Below are 16,584 nucleotides of genomic sequence, written 5' to 3'. Positions count from 1 at the left end.
CCCAGGAAGGCCCTGAAGAGACAGCAGCCCCACAGGCACTGGCTCATGGCTGTAGCATTTATGAAGCCCCTGCTGTGTACACAGTGGCCAGCCACAGGGCTGCTGAGGGGGTCAAGCCTATGGTCCTCGGGGAGACAGACGCTGCGGAGAGTCTCAGGGGAAGGAAAGGCCCAGAATGGCGCTCTCGGCCATGCTGAGGAGGCCGTGCGGGAGACGCAGGGTGGCGGGAGGGACAGGGAGAGGATCCAGCCCCAGGCACCCTGGGGAGGGGGAGGCGCTCCCGGCAGAGGGCAAAGGCCCTGGCGTGTTGGGGGCACGGCGGGGCGCCCGTGGCTGGAGCAGAGGAGGGAGGCAGGGAGGGCGAGAGGCTGGGAGCCTCGGCAGGCGGCGGGCAGCGGGCTGCGGGCAGAGGGAGGGCCCAGGCGCTCACCCGCGCCCTCTGGTGGCGGCACGCAGCGCAGGCCGTGGGTGGGGGCGGCGCGGGGCCAGGGACCGCCTGACCGTCGCAGCCGACCAGGGACTCGGGGCCGCGGGAAGGCGGAGGTAACTGTCCTGTGTGGGACCCTTTGGGGGCAGGGACACAGCCAGGCTGGAGGGCGGCGTCCCTGAGGGACGTCCACCAGAGGGACCCACCGCCCGCCCGCAGCCCTCGCCCCAGGGTTGCACCGCAGGGCCCCGCAGGCCAGGTGGGCCGCACTGGTCATTTGGGTCTAGTGATCATTCTGCTGGGGGGCACTTTAAAATCAGGGAGCAAACGTTCCGGGGTCCCCCGCCCTGGCTCGCACTGCCGGCCACTCCCAGGGACGGGACGCCGTGAAGACCCAGGAGCGGGCTTCCCACACCACACCCCACCCCGGCCGTGGGCCCGCCTGTCCTTAGTGTCTGCCCTTCCCGAGACCCCAGTCCCACCCGGGCGGGATTTTATAGACTGTCCCTGGGGGGTGAGGGTCCCCGAGTCAGCCAGGGTCTCGAGGAAGGGCAGGTCCGGGAGCAGCGGGACCTGCCACCATGCTCAGGGGGACACCTGAGGGCCTGGGGCACCCTAGGGAGGAGGCGGGGGGTGGGGTGGGCAGAGCCTTCTAGAAGGCTGCCCGGGTCGCGCTGGGCTTCCTCTCCTGGGCCCCAGCAGGAAAAGGAGGTGAGGTAAGGCGCCCTGCGGCTGGAGGGGCGTCCCCACCCGGGAACGGTCCGCGCCGAGCCCCCGACCTGGGCAGCAGCTGGTGGAGGACCCCGAGCACTGGCCTCTGTCTTCCAGTCCCTACTCTCAGCCCCCGGGCTCCAACCAGCAGGTTCCCCAGGGCCTGCCTCGTCCTTATGTACCTCGGGGCCAAGCCTGACTCTGTCCCTAAAGGGCACTGCTCAGAATCTTAGATGGCTCTCCTACGGCTATGTGTTCAATTATGGAGCACCGACTGCATACCAAACCCCGTCCTGGCGCCAGGAATCCCCCAGGGGTGATGAGCACAGCCCTGCTGAGAGATGTTGAACAGAGGCCCCGGGGATGCACAGCCCTCAGAGGGCGCCAGCTCTGGGCCCCTCGAAGGTGACCTGTGCTTCTCCTTGCCTCCAAACTACTTTAGAACCTGGAAAATGGCCGCAAACCCCCGGCCAGTGGCACGTGATTTTTGGAGGTTCAAATGCAAATGACTTGCTGGACGCGGTGGCCACGCCTGTCGTGCCAGCAGCTCGGGAGACTGAGGCAGGAGGATCGCAAGTTCAAAGCCAGCCTCAGCACAAGCGAGGCACCGAGCGACTCAGTGGGGCCCCGTCTCTAAATGCAATACAAAACAGGGCTGGGAGGGGGCTCAGTGGCCCAGTCGCCTGGGTTCGATCCCGGTACCAAACAAACAAACAAAACCAGATGACTGTGTCCTGGGGAGACCTGATTATCACTGACGGCTCTTAACCAGGTTTGCTGTGCGTGGGCCCAGGTCACCCCTACTGGCAGCGTGTGTGCCATTCTCCTGGGATCAGTCTGGACACCTCGCTGGCTCCCTGTGGGTGAGAGACCCCATGCGCTCGAAGCCCCTGCCCGCTGCTGATCTGCCGAGGACCAGGACTTCAGCTTCCTGTGGACTGACGTCTTGATTCTGGAGCTGGGGCTGAACCCAGGGCCCCACGCCCCGAAGCTGCACCCAGCCCAACCCTGGACCTTCCAGAAAGGAAGCTGTCCCCTACGATCATGAGGTCAACGGCTTCGTGCTGGCGCTTGAGGGTGCCCCTCAGCCCACTAACCCTAACGCTAACCCTAACCCTAACCCTAACCCTGCGCGTCCATGCACTCCCATCTTAACCCTAACCCTTCCTTCCTCGTCCGTCTGATCAGCAGGAGGCACTGGTTCTACCAAAATCTTCCAGAATCTGCCGGCTTCTCCTGCCCTTCTGCCTCCACCTGGTCCCAGCTGTGGCCTCACTCAGAGCCTGTCCTCCCCATAGCAGCCACCAGAGGGCACTCAGGAGCACCTGACTCAGGTCCCTCCTCAGCCCTCATGGCCCCCACCTCCCTCTAGGTCAAAGCCAAGTCCTCCCTGTGGTCCCCAAGACCCTGCACCGCCTGTCCTGTACCCCCCTCTTGCCTCACCTCCCCTCTGCTCCAGCTGCAGGGGCTTCTCACTGTACCAACAAGATGCCAGGCTTCATCCTGCCCCAGGGCCTTTGCACAGCTGTGCCCTCTGCCTGAAGCACCCTCCCCAGGCATCAGTTTGGCCAACTCTTCAGGTTCTCCAAGTCTTTGCTCAAATGCCAGCTGTTCAGTGAGCACCCTCGTCTTTCTATTTGAAATTGCCGGGTGTGGTCAGCACTGGGGTGCTTGCTGAGCATGAGTGAAGACCTGGGTTCTAATTCCAGCTCCGCAAAAAAGGCAATAGAAGCCCCCTAACCCCTGACACAGTCTGTGGTGGGACTTATTTACTTGTTTTTCTTTCTGTCTTCTCCCCAAGTCAGGAGCCCCACGGAGCAGGGTCTTGGACCACTCACTGCTGCACCCAAAGAGCTGCCAACTATGCAGCTGGCATACAGTACGTGCTCAGTAAATGCCAGTTCACTCCCAGGCAGCCTGCCCTGCTGTGCCTCCACTGGCCTCAGCCATTCCAGAGGGTGTCGGGCTGCACCCTGAGCAAACACTGCTCCCTGGAGCCCTGCCAGACCGAGCAGCAGGACGGCAGCCCCACTCCCTGCCTGGACTTTCCCCGGACTCAGGGCCACGCGGAAGCACTGGGCCCGGCAGGCAGGACCTTTTCAAGATGTTGAGCATGGGGTGTTGGTTAGAGGACAGGGTCAGCCTCCAGACCATCCCCCTCTTCTGCATTTGGACTCTTGTCTACCTGACAATCCTACTTTACTGTGCAGCCTTGGGTTGGTGGCTGCCCTCTCTGAGCCTGGATTCATCTGTAAAATGGGGTATGGGATGGGGTAGTGGGACTGGCTTGGTGCTCTGCGTTTCGGTTGGGGTGGGAGGGTGCACTCTGAAGCCTGCGTGACCTGGCACCTACAACTCCTCGTTTGCTGCTCCAGGCAGCCACCATGAACTCGTCACCTGCAGGCAGGCCAACCAAGGCCCAGGGAGGAGAGGGGCTGAAACTGGAGCTCTGGAGCCCAGCGTGGGGCCCGGTGGCAGAGGTCCACAGGCCGGGGCTCCAGGCTCCCTGCAGCCCCTGGCCACAGTGCCCCAGGCGACCACCAGTGCCCAGCCGGCCCTGTGTCCCCGGCCGCAGTCGCGGCTCCTCCCAGCCCCAGAGGCCTCCTTGGGCCTGGACAGAGCCTGGGCTGCAATCGGACACTGGCCTCCCCGGGAAGCTATCTTTGTTCTCCCGTTTGGGAGCAAATGACCCAGAAAACACATCCCTGTCCCCTCCCACCTGGGGTCCTTCGCCTTCCCTCTCCCGGCTGCCCATCCATCCTGCGCTGTGCAGTGGGAGGTTTTGCCAGCAGTGAAGATCAGCGCCGGGTCCCTCAAAGTCCCCACCGTGGTCCCCAGGCAGGGTGGGGGCCGCCAGGTCCGGGCCTCTGGGCCTCCTAGGGAGTTCTGGGAGGGCCCGACCTGGTGGCCGCAGTGCTGCCCGGGGGCGGGCTCTGGGTCTGGGCAGGGGAGGGTCCCCTCACCGCCCCTGCCCCAGCACCACCCGGCCAACGACGACCCTTTCAAGGTCCCAGTGTCCTGGGCGGGCTGCCAGGGCGGGACGATCCTCAGGAACCGGTGTCGCGCCCTGGGGAGGGGAACCCACCTGGGCCGGTGGGCCTGTCGGCACAGTGTCGGGTCCGGCAGAGCAGAGTTGGGGCTGACCTGTCCGGCAGGCTGGGCAGACCCCGGAGGCGGCACGGCCGGGAGGGGACTCGAGCCTGGCTGCTCCGCCCGACCTGTCGCCGGACTGGTCCTCCCTGGTGGCGGCAGCCGGCGGGCAGGTCCCTCGCCAGGTGAGCCGCACAGCGTGTGGGCGAGGGAGGACCCAGCGGGCTGACTGGGCGTGTGCCTCTGTCGCAAGGGGCTCTCACGTGGGAGCCGCCGGCCTTAACCCCTGCTGGCCCGGGCGGCGACGTGGGCCGCGCGCGGCAGGAGTCGGAGAGCGGGGGACCCCGGCTCCCCGCGCGGGTCTGCGCTCTGCTCCCTGGGGCGCGGGTCCCGTGCGCCCCGCTTCCCGGGGCTTTAGGGAGAGCCGGCAGCGACGGCCACCCAGGCCAGACCTGCGCGGCGGCTCGTCTGAGAGCTGGGGAGAGGCCTGGGAGGAACTTGGGCAGCCCGACCGGAGCTCCGGAGCCCACGACGAGTCAACGTCTGCCTCTTGTCGCTTCGTTAAGAGGCGGTTTAGCCACTTGAGGTCGGTTTTCCTCGTAGTTCTTGCAGACGGCGCCAGAACAGGGCTTTACACAGAGCTTGGGAAGCGGGCGCGGGGGCCACGGCGCTGATCCCAGCGACTCGGGAGGCTGAGGCAGGAGGATCGCGAGTTCAAGGTCAGCCTCAGCAACTTAGCGAGACCCTGTCTCAAAATAAAAGAAGCTGGGCATGTAGCTCAGTGGTTAAGCACCCCTGGGTTCAATCCCCAGTACAGGAAACAAACACCATGAGCTTGGAGCCCAGCCTTCTGTCCTAATTGTTATTATTACTTGGTGTTTCAAATTTCTTCCACTACTTGTATTTATATAAAATATTATATACGTACTTATATAAAATATTATATATATTATATAATTGGCCCTGGGGGATGGAACCCAGGGCGCTCTACCACTGAGCTACATCCTCAGCTCTTTTTTTTTTTTTTTTTATTTTGAGACACGGCCTCAGTAAGTTGCTGAGGACTGGCCTGGAACTCGCCATCCTCCCTCCTGAGCCTCCTCAGCTGCTGGGTTGAGGACAGATGTGCACCACGTGCCTATGGAGATTATATATACACACATGTAAACATACCTCTCTATATCTATATGTATTCACCTGCTGTTTTACCAGTTTTTTTTTTTTTTTTTTTTCTTTTTTTTTTTTTTTGCGAGCTGGGGTGGAGCCCAGGGCCGCATGCGCGCTAGGCAAGCGCGGTTTCCTGTGCCGGCACGCAGGTCAGCCCGGTGTGCGTCACTCCGTAGGCGGCAGCCTTTGAACTTGCCTCCTGTCTCCTCGTCCGCTTGCTGGCCATCTTCAAGGCGGGCATTTTGTCTTGCTGAATCCTGGCATCCCCTGTGGTCCAGACAGTGCAGGGTACACAGTAGGTGCTTGATAAATTTGGGGGGCCGGATGGCGGATGGTCTGCAGGCATGTGGTGCGGGGCGGGGACTCACCTGTGCTGACGTCAGAGCCACCTGGCCACCAGGGGGCGCTGGAAACCAGGCCACCGGTTGCCGCCCGGCAGCCTCAGTTTTCCAACACCGCAAAATGGGACCGTGGGGCGGGGAGTGGAAATGAATGGCCGGGACCAAGAGCGCTGTCGCACAGGACCCCGCCCCCGCTCCCTGCCTGCCCCCGCTGTCCCTCCGCCCCGGCCAATTTCCTTCAAGTTCATTATTTTTATCAAAGGCACACACACGCATTTAAGGAGCGGAGCCGTCCCTGTGGTGGAGAATGTGGGGAGCTGACCCTGCCTCCCCGCAGCTCTCCCCCGGGGCCGCCTCAGCCTCTTGGACAGATTATTTTGACTTTTACTTCCGTGTCTCTAAATCATGCCTTTGATGCCACTTGTTGATTTTCCAGTTTTGCTTTTTTTTAAAAAGTTGCTTCCTTTTTATTATTGGCATCGAATCCACCCGCTGCCCTTCCTGAACTGCCAAGGCCAGCGGTCTCAAATCGCCCTGGCACATGCGTGGCCACGCGGCCTCATGGACTCAGACTGTCCCACCCCCCACCCACCGGCCTTGGGCTGCAGGTCTGGGGCGACCCTGGGGACCTGCGCCTGTGGCAGGCTCCAGGGGAGGCCAGGCTGCCTCCAGGGCCCACACTTAGGAGGCTGGACTAAGTATTCTCTCCCCACAGTTTGAAGGCAGGTCACTTGTATTCACGGCAGGTGGCCAAGGAACACTTCCTTCAGAAAACACTGGTGAGCGCGCACGCAGGATGCCAAGCGCACGGCTCCCCACTGCTAAGGGTGCGACTCGGGCCACCAGCTGTCACAGGGCAGTGTGGTGTCCCCATCACCCTCTCCAAAACTCTGTCCCTTCAACACTAACCCTGTCCCCTCCCAGCCCCTGGCTCCCACCAGGCTGATTCCTGTCTCGGTGGACCTGAGGACTCCAGGGGCCTCCTGAGGGTGGGCCCTGCATGTGTCCCTCTGGGCCTGACTGTTGTCACTGAGCACCTCCCAGTAGGTGTGAGGACGTCTTCCCTTTGCATGGCTGAGTGTGCAGGAGGCCCGCACCCTGTGGGCCCCTGACACCTGTGCCTGTCCCCTCTGGGTGGGCTCCCCTCTAGCTGGGCACAGCTAATGGGGAGTCCCTGGCCCTCCCGGGCCTGTTGGCCATCTCACCTCTCCCTCCTTTCTTGGTCTGCCTCCCTGTTCCCACAGACAGCTCTGCCCAGGGCTGAGGCCTAACGGCCACCTGCCCATCAGTCCATCCCTGGGCCCCACACAGTCCATCCTTATGGGCTTCCCACCGGCCCCTCCAGCTGCGGCGACAGAGCAGGCCCAGGCTTCTGGAATCGGGCCCCTGGGAGCAAATATCCCGGCTCCATTCCTCACCAGCAGGAGCCGCACCCGGCCCGCAGGGAGACGGGCGAAGAGTACAGCTTCTCACAGCAATGCTTACTGACCGCCGGACCTCAAGCTCGGCTCAGGGCTGCCCAGCAGAGCCACCAGGTGCTTCGGCAGCAAGACCTTGTCCCTGGTGCCAAGTGTGGGACCCCCCGGAGCACCATTCGCCTTGCCATTCTGAGCCTCTGGCAGGAACCTTTTCTCTCGAGTGGTGCTGAGATGGAACGAGGGCCTCGGGTGGGTGAGTAAGCCTCACCAGGAGTCCTGTCCCCGTCCCTGCGCAGGTGGCTAAACAGAAATGGAACCACAAAGAAACAACCCCTGGCTTTGGGAGACCTCCCACGCAGGCCCCCGAGCCTGGTTTTCGACGTCGCCACTCATGACTTACTATCCTCAACTAGAACATGGAGTTGGGGCACGTGGCATGCACCTGTGATCTCAGCCCCTCAGGAGGCCGTGGCAGGAGGACGTCAAGTTCCAGGCTGGCCTCAGCAGCTTAGCAAGACCCGGTCTCAAAATGAAGCATAAAAATGGCTGGGATGTGGCTCAGTGGTGGAGCACTTGCCCAGCAGGCGTGAGGCCTTGGGTTCCGACCCCAGGACCCAAAAAAAACCCAGAAAAAATGGTAGAATAGTCATACATATTAACATTCATGTCATGGCAACACACACTTTCGTTTCCTAAAGTTGATATTTACCATATTGTCTAATTTATATATTATACTTAATAAAATATAAGATTCTTAGCACATGACATTTATTGTTGATATTCATATGAATAATTAAAATTTATTATTTAGATATAGACATGGATCTAAACATTCAAGTATATATTCATATAGGTACACTGGTTTATATGTGCATATACTTCCATAACCCATGTAAATTCATATAAATATAAGTGAGTACCATTACATGAATAATGTACGTGTATTTATATGATATACAAATGTAATTATGTTTCCTTACATTTATATTACTCATATAGATACAATTATATAGTGTAAATGCATTATATGTCACATGTAAACATAATATATAAATATAAATATGCAAGTACTTTATATTTGTATCACTCATAAACATAAATCAAGCATGATATGAATAACGTAAATTCATTCCTTAATATGCAAATATAAACATAGGTAATTTATACTTCCATATTATTTTTATATTATTTATCCAATTACCAGCACTTATTCGTGTTCACAGTATGTAATTTATAGACTATCTCATGTACTTTACGAAATAGGAATATGACGTAATATAACTTCTTATTTATGTTCAGAGAAATAACATAAGACATTTACCATTGTTTCTCGTAACAGTACAATACGTGCTAATAAGAAGCAGAATGAAACGCCTGCAGGAACGGTGCGAAACGTAAGCGGCGGAACAATAACGCTGCTATCGGTTGCGAATGTTACCTGCGGCTCCGTGCACAGCGCTATCCGTGACCTACCCTGAAGACAACGCGCGGTTCTTCCAGCCCTGGGCGCGCGGGGGCGCTCGCGGCGCTTCCGGCCGGGGCCGCACGAGGCCCGCCTCCGAGCCCCGATTGGCGGTGCGCGCCATACGTCAGCTCCTGGCCCCGCCCCGGCTCCGCCCCCGCGCGCAGCGGCCCCTCCCTCCGCCCTGGGCCGGCGGCGCTTGTTGTTTAGCGGCGGCGGCCGAGCTCGGCTGCTGCCTCGGGCCTCGCCGCCGCCGGTCCGCACGCGGCCATGGAGCTGGAGGTGCCGGACGAGGCGGAGAGCGCCGAGGCGGGGGCCGTGCCCTCGGAGGCGGCCTGGTCGTCGGAGAGCGGGGCGGCGGCAGGTAACGGTGCGGCCGGCGGCGCCCCCCTCAGCGCGAATGGGCCAACCGGGTCCCCCCCGCCGCGGTGCAGTGGGCCCGCCCGGGCGCGGAGGGGCGCGGGGACCCGCGGCCGGCGCGCCGGAGCGTTCCACTCGCGGGCGCGCGCGGGGGGCGCCGGGACACCCCACGCCCTGCCCGGGGGATGCGCCGCGCGGGCCGCGAGGCTGCAGCGCCCCGCCCGTTCCGGGGTCCCTGGAGGGGACAGCCGGTGTAGGGGCGGGAGTGGGTGCGGGGCCCCGTCTGGGAGCCTGTGGGTGGAAGGAGCTCCCTTTGGAGGCGTGCGGGGAAGAGGGGTCCTCGCGCCTGGGGGGACCCGGGTCTGGGAAGCAGGGTGGGCGAGCTGCCTCCTGCTGTGTGCACGGGGTGGTCGACCTCCTCCGTCTTGTTGGGAGGGGCCGCTCTGGGTGTGTGGGATACTGGAGTACCCCCATTCTAGTGGGCGCCCTACCTCCAAGGCGCTTCAGGGCTGGGGGATGACATTGCCCCAGATGCAGCTTCTGGCCTGGAGCCACCAGTTTGGGCTGCCCACCTTGTGATTGTCACCTTTTGAGCCTTCCCCCTCAAGCAGTCACCCCTAGGGTCTTGAAGTGCTGTGACTGTTGGGGTGAGGGTGGGGTTTCTGCTTTGGGGCAGTCTCCTAGCTCTATGTCATCCCTCCTTCTGGAAGTCTCCAGACCTGGGTGCTGGTACAATGACTGTCCCTTCCCTTTCTGGGCCTCAGTTTACTTCCCTGTGAAACATGGGGTCTAAAGGGATTGTGTTTTAAGGTGTCTTCCGTGTCAGAGCAAGTGTAGTGGAGGAGACCTTGCTGCCCTGTCCCTGTCTCCCCCTGCCCCCAGGCCTGCTGCCCGCCAGTGGCCGCACCTGCTGTGCAGGGCATGGCTTCCTTGTCCTGTTCCCATATGCCTCCTGGCCTGCGTCTCGCTGGGTGGTGTGCAGAGCCCAGAGAACGGAAGGGTTCCTTCTCTGGCGAGGTCACAAGCTCCCAAATAGGAAGTCACCGGATTTGCAAAACCCTGCGCTTCCCGCAGGCAGCCCTTGCCGACAGCGGTGGTGGTGTCTGCAGACACCCACACGGTATCCGTCCTCCTGCTTCCACCGGCCTCCCGAAGCTTCCTTGGCAGGAAGGCGAGGTGATGCCGTGCTGCCTGGGAATTGGAAGCAGCTTCTAGAGACGGGAGAGCCAGGGAGAGGGCGAAACAGCCCCCACTGTGGGTCTGGAGGCTGCTGCCTGCTTCCTTCCCCACGGCCATCTGGAGCCGCCTGGTAGCTGACCCCATTTAGCCCCGTGAGCCACTCGCCTGCCTTCTTTGCTGTCACCTGGTGGCCCGGCCAGCACCAGGCGTGGTGGAGGCAGCGGGCCCCAGCGGGTCCCTTCTCAGCCCTCCCAACTTCTGCTGTCAGCCCTCTGCTTGGGCAGTTCAGGGACACGGTAGCCCCAGACCCAGTGGCCACGAGAAAGCCACACGGCAAATATTTGCCTTCTCAGCGTCTCCGTGATCCGACTGGGGACAGAGGGTCTAGATATGGGCAGGGGACTGGAAGATAAGGGAGTGGTGGCCTGCCCTCCCTGTCCGACCGGCCAGCCGGCTGGGGACGGATCTGCGCTGCTGCCCTGGGAACCACTTCTCCCACCTCGGTGTGGTGGAGTTTGGCCCGAGACTGCCCTCGTGCCTTCGCTGCTGCCCCTGAGCACACACAGCGAGCTCACCCACGAGCAGTCACCAGCAGCGGCTCTGCTCGCCCTCCGCCGGCTGCCTCCCGAGCAGGGCCTCTACCTCGGCACCGTGGCCTTTGGGGCTGGAAGAGTCCTCATTTTAAGGGCTGAACGGCGTCCCTGGCCTCCTCTGTGCTGGGGCGCCCTAGCCATGATGGCCAGGCGTGCAGACGCGGTGCAGCCTGCCCGGGCAGGGTCCCCCGTGAGGACCTCGTCGTGCTGTGTGACTCGGTACCGGTCCTGGGGGGAAGCCCAGAGCGGTCCTGCTGGGCACTGCTTCCAGCCCTGCCACTCTGCTGCTGTGTGACTGACCTGCGCCTGGGTCTCGGGGCGGGAAGTGGGGCGGCGCTGGGTCGGTCAGCATCCATTGCCGCCTGCCAAGGCCTCTGCCTGGGGGGCTTCATCCAGCCCCTGCCAGGCCTGTCCTAGTGGGTGGGCTGTGGGAAGCAGGGTCGCCAGCCTGTGCCTGGTGCTTGGTGTCTGGCGCTTGGTGTCCCAGCCGTGCACCGTCTGGGTCAAGGGCAGGCAGACTGAAGCGGCATTCCGAGGCTTCCCAGAAAGGCTGGGCACCCTGTCGCCTGCAGCACCTGGCTGGGGTGCCACCAGCAGGGTGATCCTGGCCAGTCTGATGGCAGGTGGAACGGTTCTCGCTGGTGCTTGGTCTGGTCAGTCTGGGGGCTCCTTGTTCCTGCGGCCTCGCCTGCGAAGGCCGCCGGGCTGGCCTGCGGCAGTGTCTGTGGCTGCCGGGCCCGTGGGGTTGTTGGGGGCACCTGGTTCATGGCAGGGCTCCCGGGAGGCTGGAGGCTTGGGGACACCCGCAGGGCCCACTGGGGGGCCTGAGCCGGGGTCTGGGTGTTCCTGAGCCCGTCTCCTGAGGCTGCAGAACAGTGGCCTCATTCCTTCCCCTGCCCCCGCCCACATCTAATCTGGAGGCAAATTATGTCAGCTGCGCCTTCAGAATCAAGCCCGAGCTACCCGCGTGCCCTGCGCCTCGGCCTCCCCCTGCCGCCCAGCATCTCTGCCTGTCTGGACCAGCGCTCGCTCCACTCCTGCCTCCCTGCCTCTTCCTCTGCTCCCACAGCTCATTCCAGAAGACCCGTTAAGAACTGGCTCAGGCCCTGCCCCCTCTGCCCACAGCCCTGCATGCTCCCACTCACTCAGGGTCAAAGGCCACGTCCTCCCCTCGACCCACAGAGCCCTGACGCCTCCCTGCTCCCACCACTGCAGCTCCTCACTGCTCCAACAACTCACCAGCTGGATCCTGCCCCAGGGCCTTCGCACAGGCTGCATCCTCTCCCTGGAATGTTCTTTTTCAGATCTGTCATTTGCATCCTTACATCCTTCAAGGTTCTGCTCACATCTCTCAGGCCTCCCGAGCCCTCCAGCCCCTCCCTGTGCCCCTTGTCACGCCCCTCCCACCCTGGCACTTGTCACCTCCCGACACAGTTGGCTTTGCAGCCGTTTTCTGACTGGCTCCTCTCCCTCTGGAGAGCTCCAGGGAGCTGGCTAGTGTGTCTGGCTCCCACGGTGTCCCTGGTTCTGGAGCAGACCAGCACCCACAGGTGGACTGTGACCAGGTGCACCAGGGCGGCCACTGGGAGGGTGGCAGGTGGGGAGGCCTGGCGGCCTGCGTGCGGCTCCCTCGGTACCTCCTCTGGGCCAGGGGAGGTTGGCGACCTGCCAGCGGCAGAGCCCAGGGTCCTGGCTGGCCTTGGGGGCAGAGGGCTTGCTGGCGGCCTTGGCCTCCCCTGGGAGTGTCCCCGGTGCTCACGCAGCGTCCTGTGCCAGCTGGTAGCGTGGGCTGGCGCCCTCGCCCAGCACCACCCCCTCGCACCGTGGTCGGGGAAGAGGAAGGCAGAGCGGCCGCTGTGGTGACGGTGGAGGTGGGTGGGCAGGGCAGGAGGCCGGGGCGTGAAGGAGAAGCGGCTGCCATGGCGTGCGTGTTGGCAGAGGGAGCAGCTATGCAAAGGCCCTGTGGTGGAACGAGTGCCACCGTGGGAGGGGAAGTCGGGGTGGCAGCAGCTAGCGGGCCCCGTGTGTGGACCAGCTCTGTTCTGGGGACAGTGAGTGGCCCTGGCAGAAGGCGCCACCTTGTGTCTTAGGTGCCTTCTCTGGTCACCTGGCAGGAAGGGGCTGCACTGGGCAGCAGGGCCCCAGGAGGGTTTGGGGCTGGGGCTGGGCTGTGGGGACTGAGGCCAGGGTGGGTGGGGCAGCTTTGTGGCGCCCTCTGGGCTGCACGCCTTGGGCTGTGGCCAGCCCCGTGCCTCTGAGCTGGCGACTTCCCTTTTTTCCTCTTAAAATGAGGTCAGGGGAGCCCTGAGGATCCCCGGGTGGGTTGGCTTGCAGTCAGCCCTCCAGAAGCTGCAGGACCTGGGCGTGCCCAGGTGGGGAGACCAGAGCTCTGGGCGGACTGGAGAGGCCAGGGAAGTGGCCCGAGTGGCTGGTAGTCAGATACACGAGGGCAGGATCTGAAGGAGACCAGGGCGCACGTCCCATGGAGGCACGGGGGGGTGCTCCAGGCAGAGCGTGGGCTGTGCAAAGGCCCTGGGGCAGGATGAGCAGCCGGAGCAGAGGGAGGATGGACGAGAGGAGGTGGGAAGCAGAGAGAGGGCAGGCAGGTCCTGCAGGGCCCTGTGGGCTGCCGGGAGGACTTGACTTTGACCCCGAGGAAGGCAGGAGACGTGGAGGGCTGTGGGCAGAGAGGGGGCCTGACTCAGGTGTCCTCTGGCTGCTGTAGGAGGACAGGCTGTGGGAGTGAGAACAGGAGAGGGCACTGGGGTGGAGGCCCCTACTGCTGGGGACAGCTTGGTGGTGGCCCATCCCTGGCCACCTGCAGCACCGTCTCCACGGCTGACCCTTGGGAAGCCAGCCCCGTATTGAAACAGGCCGGGCTTGGTTTTACTGGCCAGCAGGGTGGAGGCCTGAGACCTCCCGGGGCTCCGGGCAGGGCGGGCCAGGCCTGGCAGCCTTGCCCCGTGGGGTTGTTTCCCAGGCTCGGGCCGCTGGCCGGGGTGGGCCGGGTGCTGTGCGGGCTGTGGGATGGGTCCCCAGCCGTGGTCCTGCGCTGAGCTGCCCGCCCCGCCTGCTGTGCTGCTGCCGTTACTGCTGGTGACTCCTGCTGGCCTGAGTCAGCCTGGGCGGCTTCTGGCTCTGGTGCTGCCCATCTCCTGGGCTCGCGGCTGCGGGACGGCACCAGGGCTGCACTGTCCGATCTGGGGAGGACGGTCACCCGCGGGTCAGGGCCGGTGCCCCCTGCTTGTGGCTGAGCCGCTGGTCTTGTTTTAGGAGCTCTTTGGGTGCCACGGGCCTCTTATTCCCTGTGACGTCTCTGTGGCCATCGTCGGGGCCACGCGTGGCTGGCCGGAGCGGTCAGCCCTCCCTCTCACGGTTTCCCAGGGTTCTTCCCGGCCTGGAGTCGTGGCTCGAATTCTAGGAATCTGAGGTCTCCCTTCTACCCAGTGACACCTGTCCCTGGGGTGGCCCTGGGTCAGGTGCGGGGGCCGCACTGGCCAGGCTGCTGCGGAGGCTCTTGGCGTCTGGACTGGGTTCTGGACCGTTGGCCATGTGTCCCCTGGCTGCGTCCTCCTCCTTGGGTGGACGCCCTTCAGGTGTCGCGCTGCAGGGGACTCCGTGTGCGTGCCTGTGCGGAGTTCTTCTCTCCACGGCTGCGGTGGGGGCGGAGCCCTGAGCCTGACCCTTCACGCGGCGGGAGCAGTGGGCAGCTCCTGTGCACATGGCCACCTGGACTCGCCACAGCCAGTCACTCGAGGCTTTGTCCCGCCTGCGTGGGACTCCACGAGGCCCCTGGAGAGTCGGCCGCGCCTGACGGACGAGGGCCCTTCGGTTTCTTTTTTTGTTTTTTGGGGGGGTTTTGGTACCAGGGATTGAACTCGGGCGCTCGGCCACTGAGCCGCATCCTCAGCCTATTTGGCATTTTATTTAGAGACAGGGTCTCACTGAGCTGCTTAGCACCTCACTCTTGCTGAGGCTGGCTTTGCACTGGAGATCCTCCTGCCTCAGCCTCCCGAGCTGGGGTGAGAGGCGTGGCTGCCACACCCACGCAGCCACACCCTGCTCCTGGTGGTGCCGTTCTGCGGAGCTGGACGCTGAGTTAGGGTCGCTCCCCCTCACCCTGCCCAGGACACAGACCGCGGAGCTCGGGCTGCCTCAACATCGGGGTCACAGACGCAGAGTCCTCCCCTAGTGGGAAGGAGGCCGAGCCTCTGCCCTGGAGCCACCGTGCACCACCCGAGTGTGCACTGTAGTTGGGTTGTGCCCGGCTCCCGGCTTGGAGCCTGGAGTCCTGGACAGGCGGCCCTGCCTTTTTGTCCCTGGGGCAGGACCTCATGGCGATGGCCTCCTGTGGCCTGATGGCAGAACTGTGAGCCAGAGGGAGGGACCGCAGGGTGGGGCGGAGCCTGAGGGTCTGGGGCCAAGCCAGGATTTTGTGTGTGCGCTGGAGATTGAGCACAGGGACGCCTCTCCCCGGGCCACATCCCAGCCCTTTTTTATTTAGAGACAGGGCCTCACTGAGCTGCTGAGGCTGGCCTAGAGTTTGTGATCCTCCTGCCTCAGCCTCCTGAGAGGCTCTGGGTCGCCTCTGGGGAGCTGGCTCGTCCCCGCGGGAACGACACTGGCCCCTGTGAAGGGGGCTCCCAGACTAGTCCCTGCCCCTGCAGGCCGCACCTCTTCCGTCTCGAGCTCCTTCTCCGCGCTGGGGACGGAAGCGGGGCGCACGGAGCTCCACCCCTGAGCCGCAGCCCCAGGCCCCACTGCTGACGGGGGTGCATGGACCCTGGGGACACACTCAGCCTGTCCACACCGGGCACTGTCCAGGCTCGGGGTGAGGCAGTGAGCTCTCTGGGGACCTGCTCAGGTCACCTGGGAACAGGCTGCCGGCTCCCTGGGGCTCTGCGGGCCGTCCCTGTGGCCACCATGCTGCTCAGGAGCCTGGTGGCCTTCTGCCTGCCAGGCACTGCTGGACGGCCGCTGAGCCCCAGTGAGGACTGCTGGGAGTGCCCCATCCCACGGCCTACTCGAGGGGCACCTGCCTCTGCCCTGCCGAGGACAGAGGGCACGAGGGTGGCCATGTGCCAGGACCGGGGACCCCGTTCAGTTGTGCCTTTCCTGGGCCTGAGCCTCCCGCCTGGGCTTGGGTGGAGAGGCCAGGCTGGGAATGTACAGGTCCCCCAAGGCCCCAGAGTCTTCCTTTGCTCTCCGTTGACCATGAGGCTTCAGAAAGCAGTCCCGCGGCGTCGGGGTGCCTGGGCAGGGAGACACGTCTGTCCATCCGTCCTGCACGGGGGACGGGAGGGAGGTGCGACCCCGGCTGTCCCGTGACCGTCCCCCACGCTCCCCCGTCCCAGGCCACCGCCGTGGTCCTTCTGCCTCTGTTCCCGGGAGGGCAGCTGAGGCACAGGGAGGCATGGCCGCCCCGGCCTCGTCCCCGTCACGGCGTCCGGCCACCTGCACGCCCGTCCTGCTGGGCCTCTCCAGGCGCTGGAGGAGCACGGCGTCTGAGGGGCACCCAGGAAGCTGCCTCACGCCTGCCAGGAGCCCCCTGCAGGCCCCCGCTTGCCGCAGTGATGCCCAGGCACTGCCCTCCCAGGGCGCCTCCTGTGCCTGACAGCCTCCGGGTGGCCAGTGCTGGCGGGGCTCCCCCGTGGGCTGCTGGCTTTGGGTCGGAGCCCCCACTGCAGCCGCCCCGGGGGACCCGGCCTCCTTCCTTCACTCGCGGCCTCTCCTGCCTGTCGCCGCGTGGCTCCGCGGTGCAGCCTGGAGGCCAGCGGCTCTCCTGGGAGACCCGTCCCCCAGCGTCACCGGGTCCTGCTGGATCCCGAGCTTGTCC

The 16,584-nt window shown here is 63.4% G+C and overlaps 1 protein-coding gene across 11 annotated transcripts in view; it reads left to right on the top strand.

The window, feature by feature from the left end:
• Positions 1 to 8,805: 8,805 nt before the first annotated feature.
• Positions 8,806 to 16,584, top strand: part of Pip5k1c (phosphatidylinositol-4-phosphate 5-kinase type 1 gamma) — a 31,987-nt gene continuing 24,208 nt past the window's right edge. For all 11 annotated transcript variants that reach the window (XR_007105729.1, XR_007105728.1, XM_047530927.1 and 8 more), the window contains exon 1: positions 8,806 to 8,980. Coding sequence is in view for 9 of the 11 variants with exons in the window: in XM_047530927.1 (XP_047386883.1) it covers positions 8,887 to 8,980 (94 nt within the window). In the remaining 2 variants the exon portion in view is untranslated. The remainder of the gene's footprint in view (positions 8,981 to 16,584) is intronic.

The sequence above is a fragment of the Sciurus carolinensis genome, chromosome 17, assembly GCF_902686445.1.
Source record: "Sciurus carolinensis chromosome 17, mSciCar1.2, whole genome shotgun sequence".
In the NCBI taxonomy this organism is placed as follows: Eukaryota; Metazoa; Chordata; class Mammalia; order Rodentia; family Sciuridae; genus Sciurus; species Sciurus carolinensis.
Note: the sequence above shows the minus strand (reverse complement) of the source record. Positions and strands in the feature narration are given on the sequence as shown.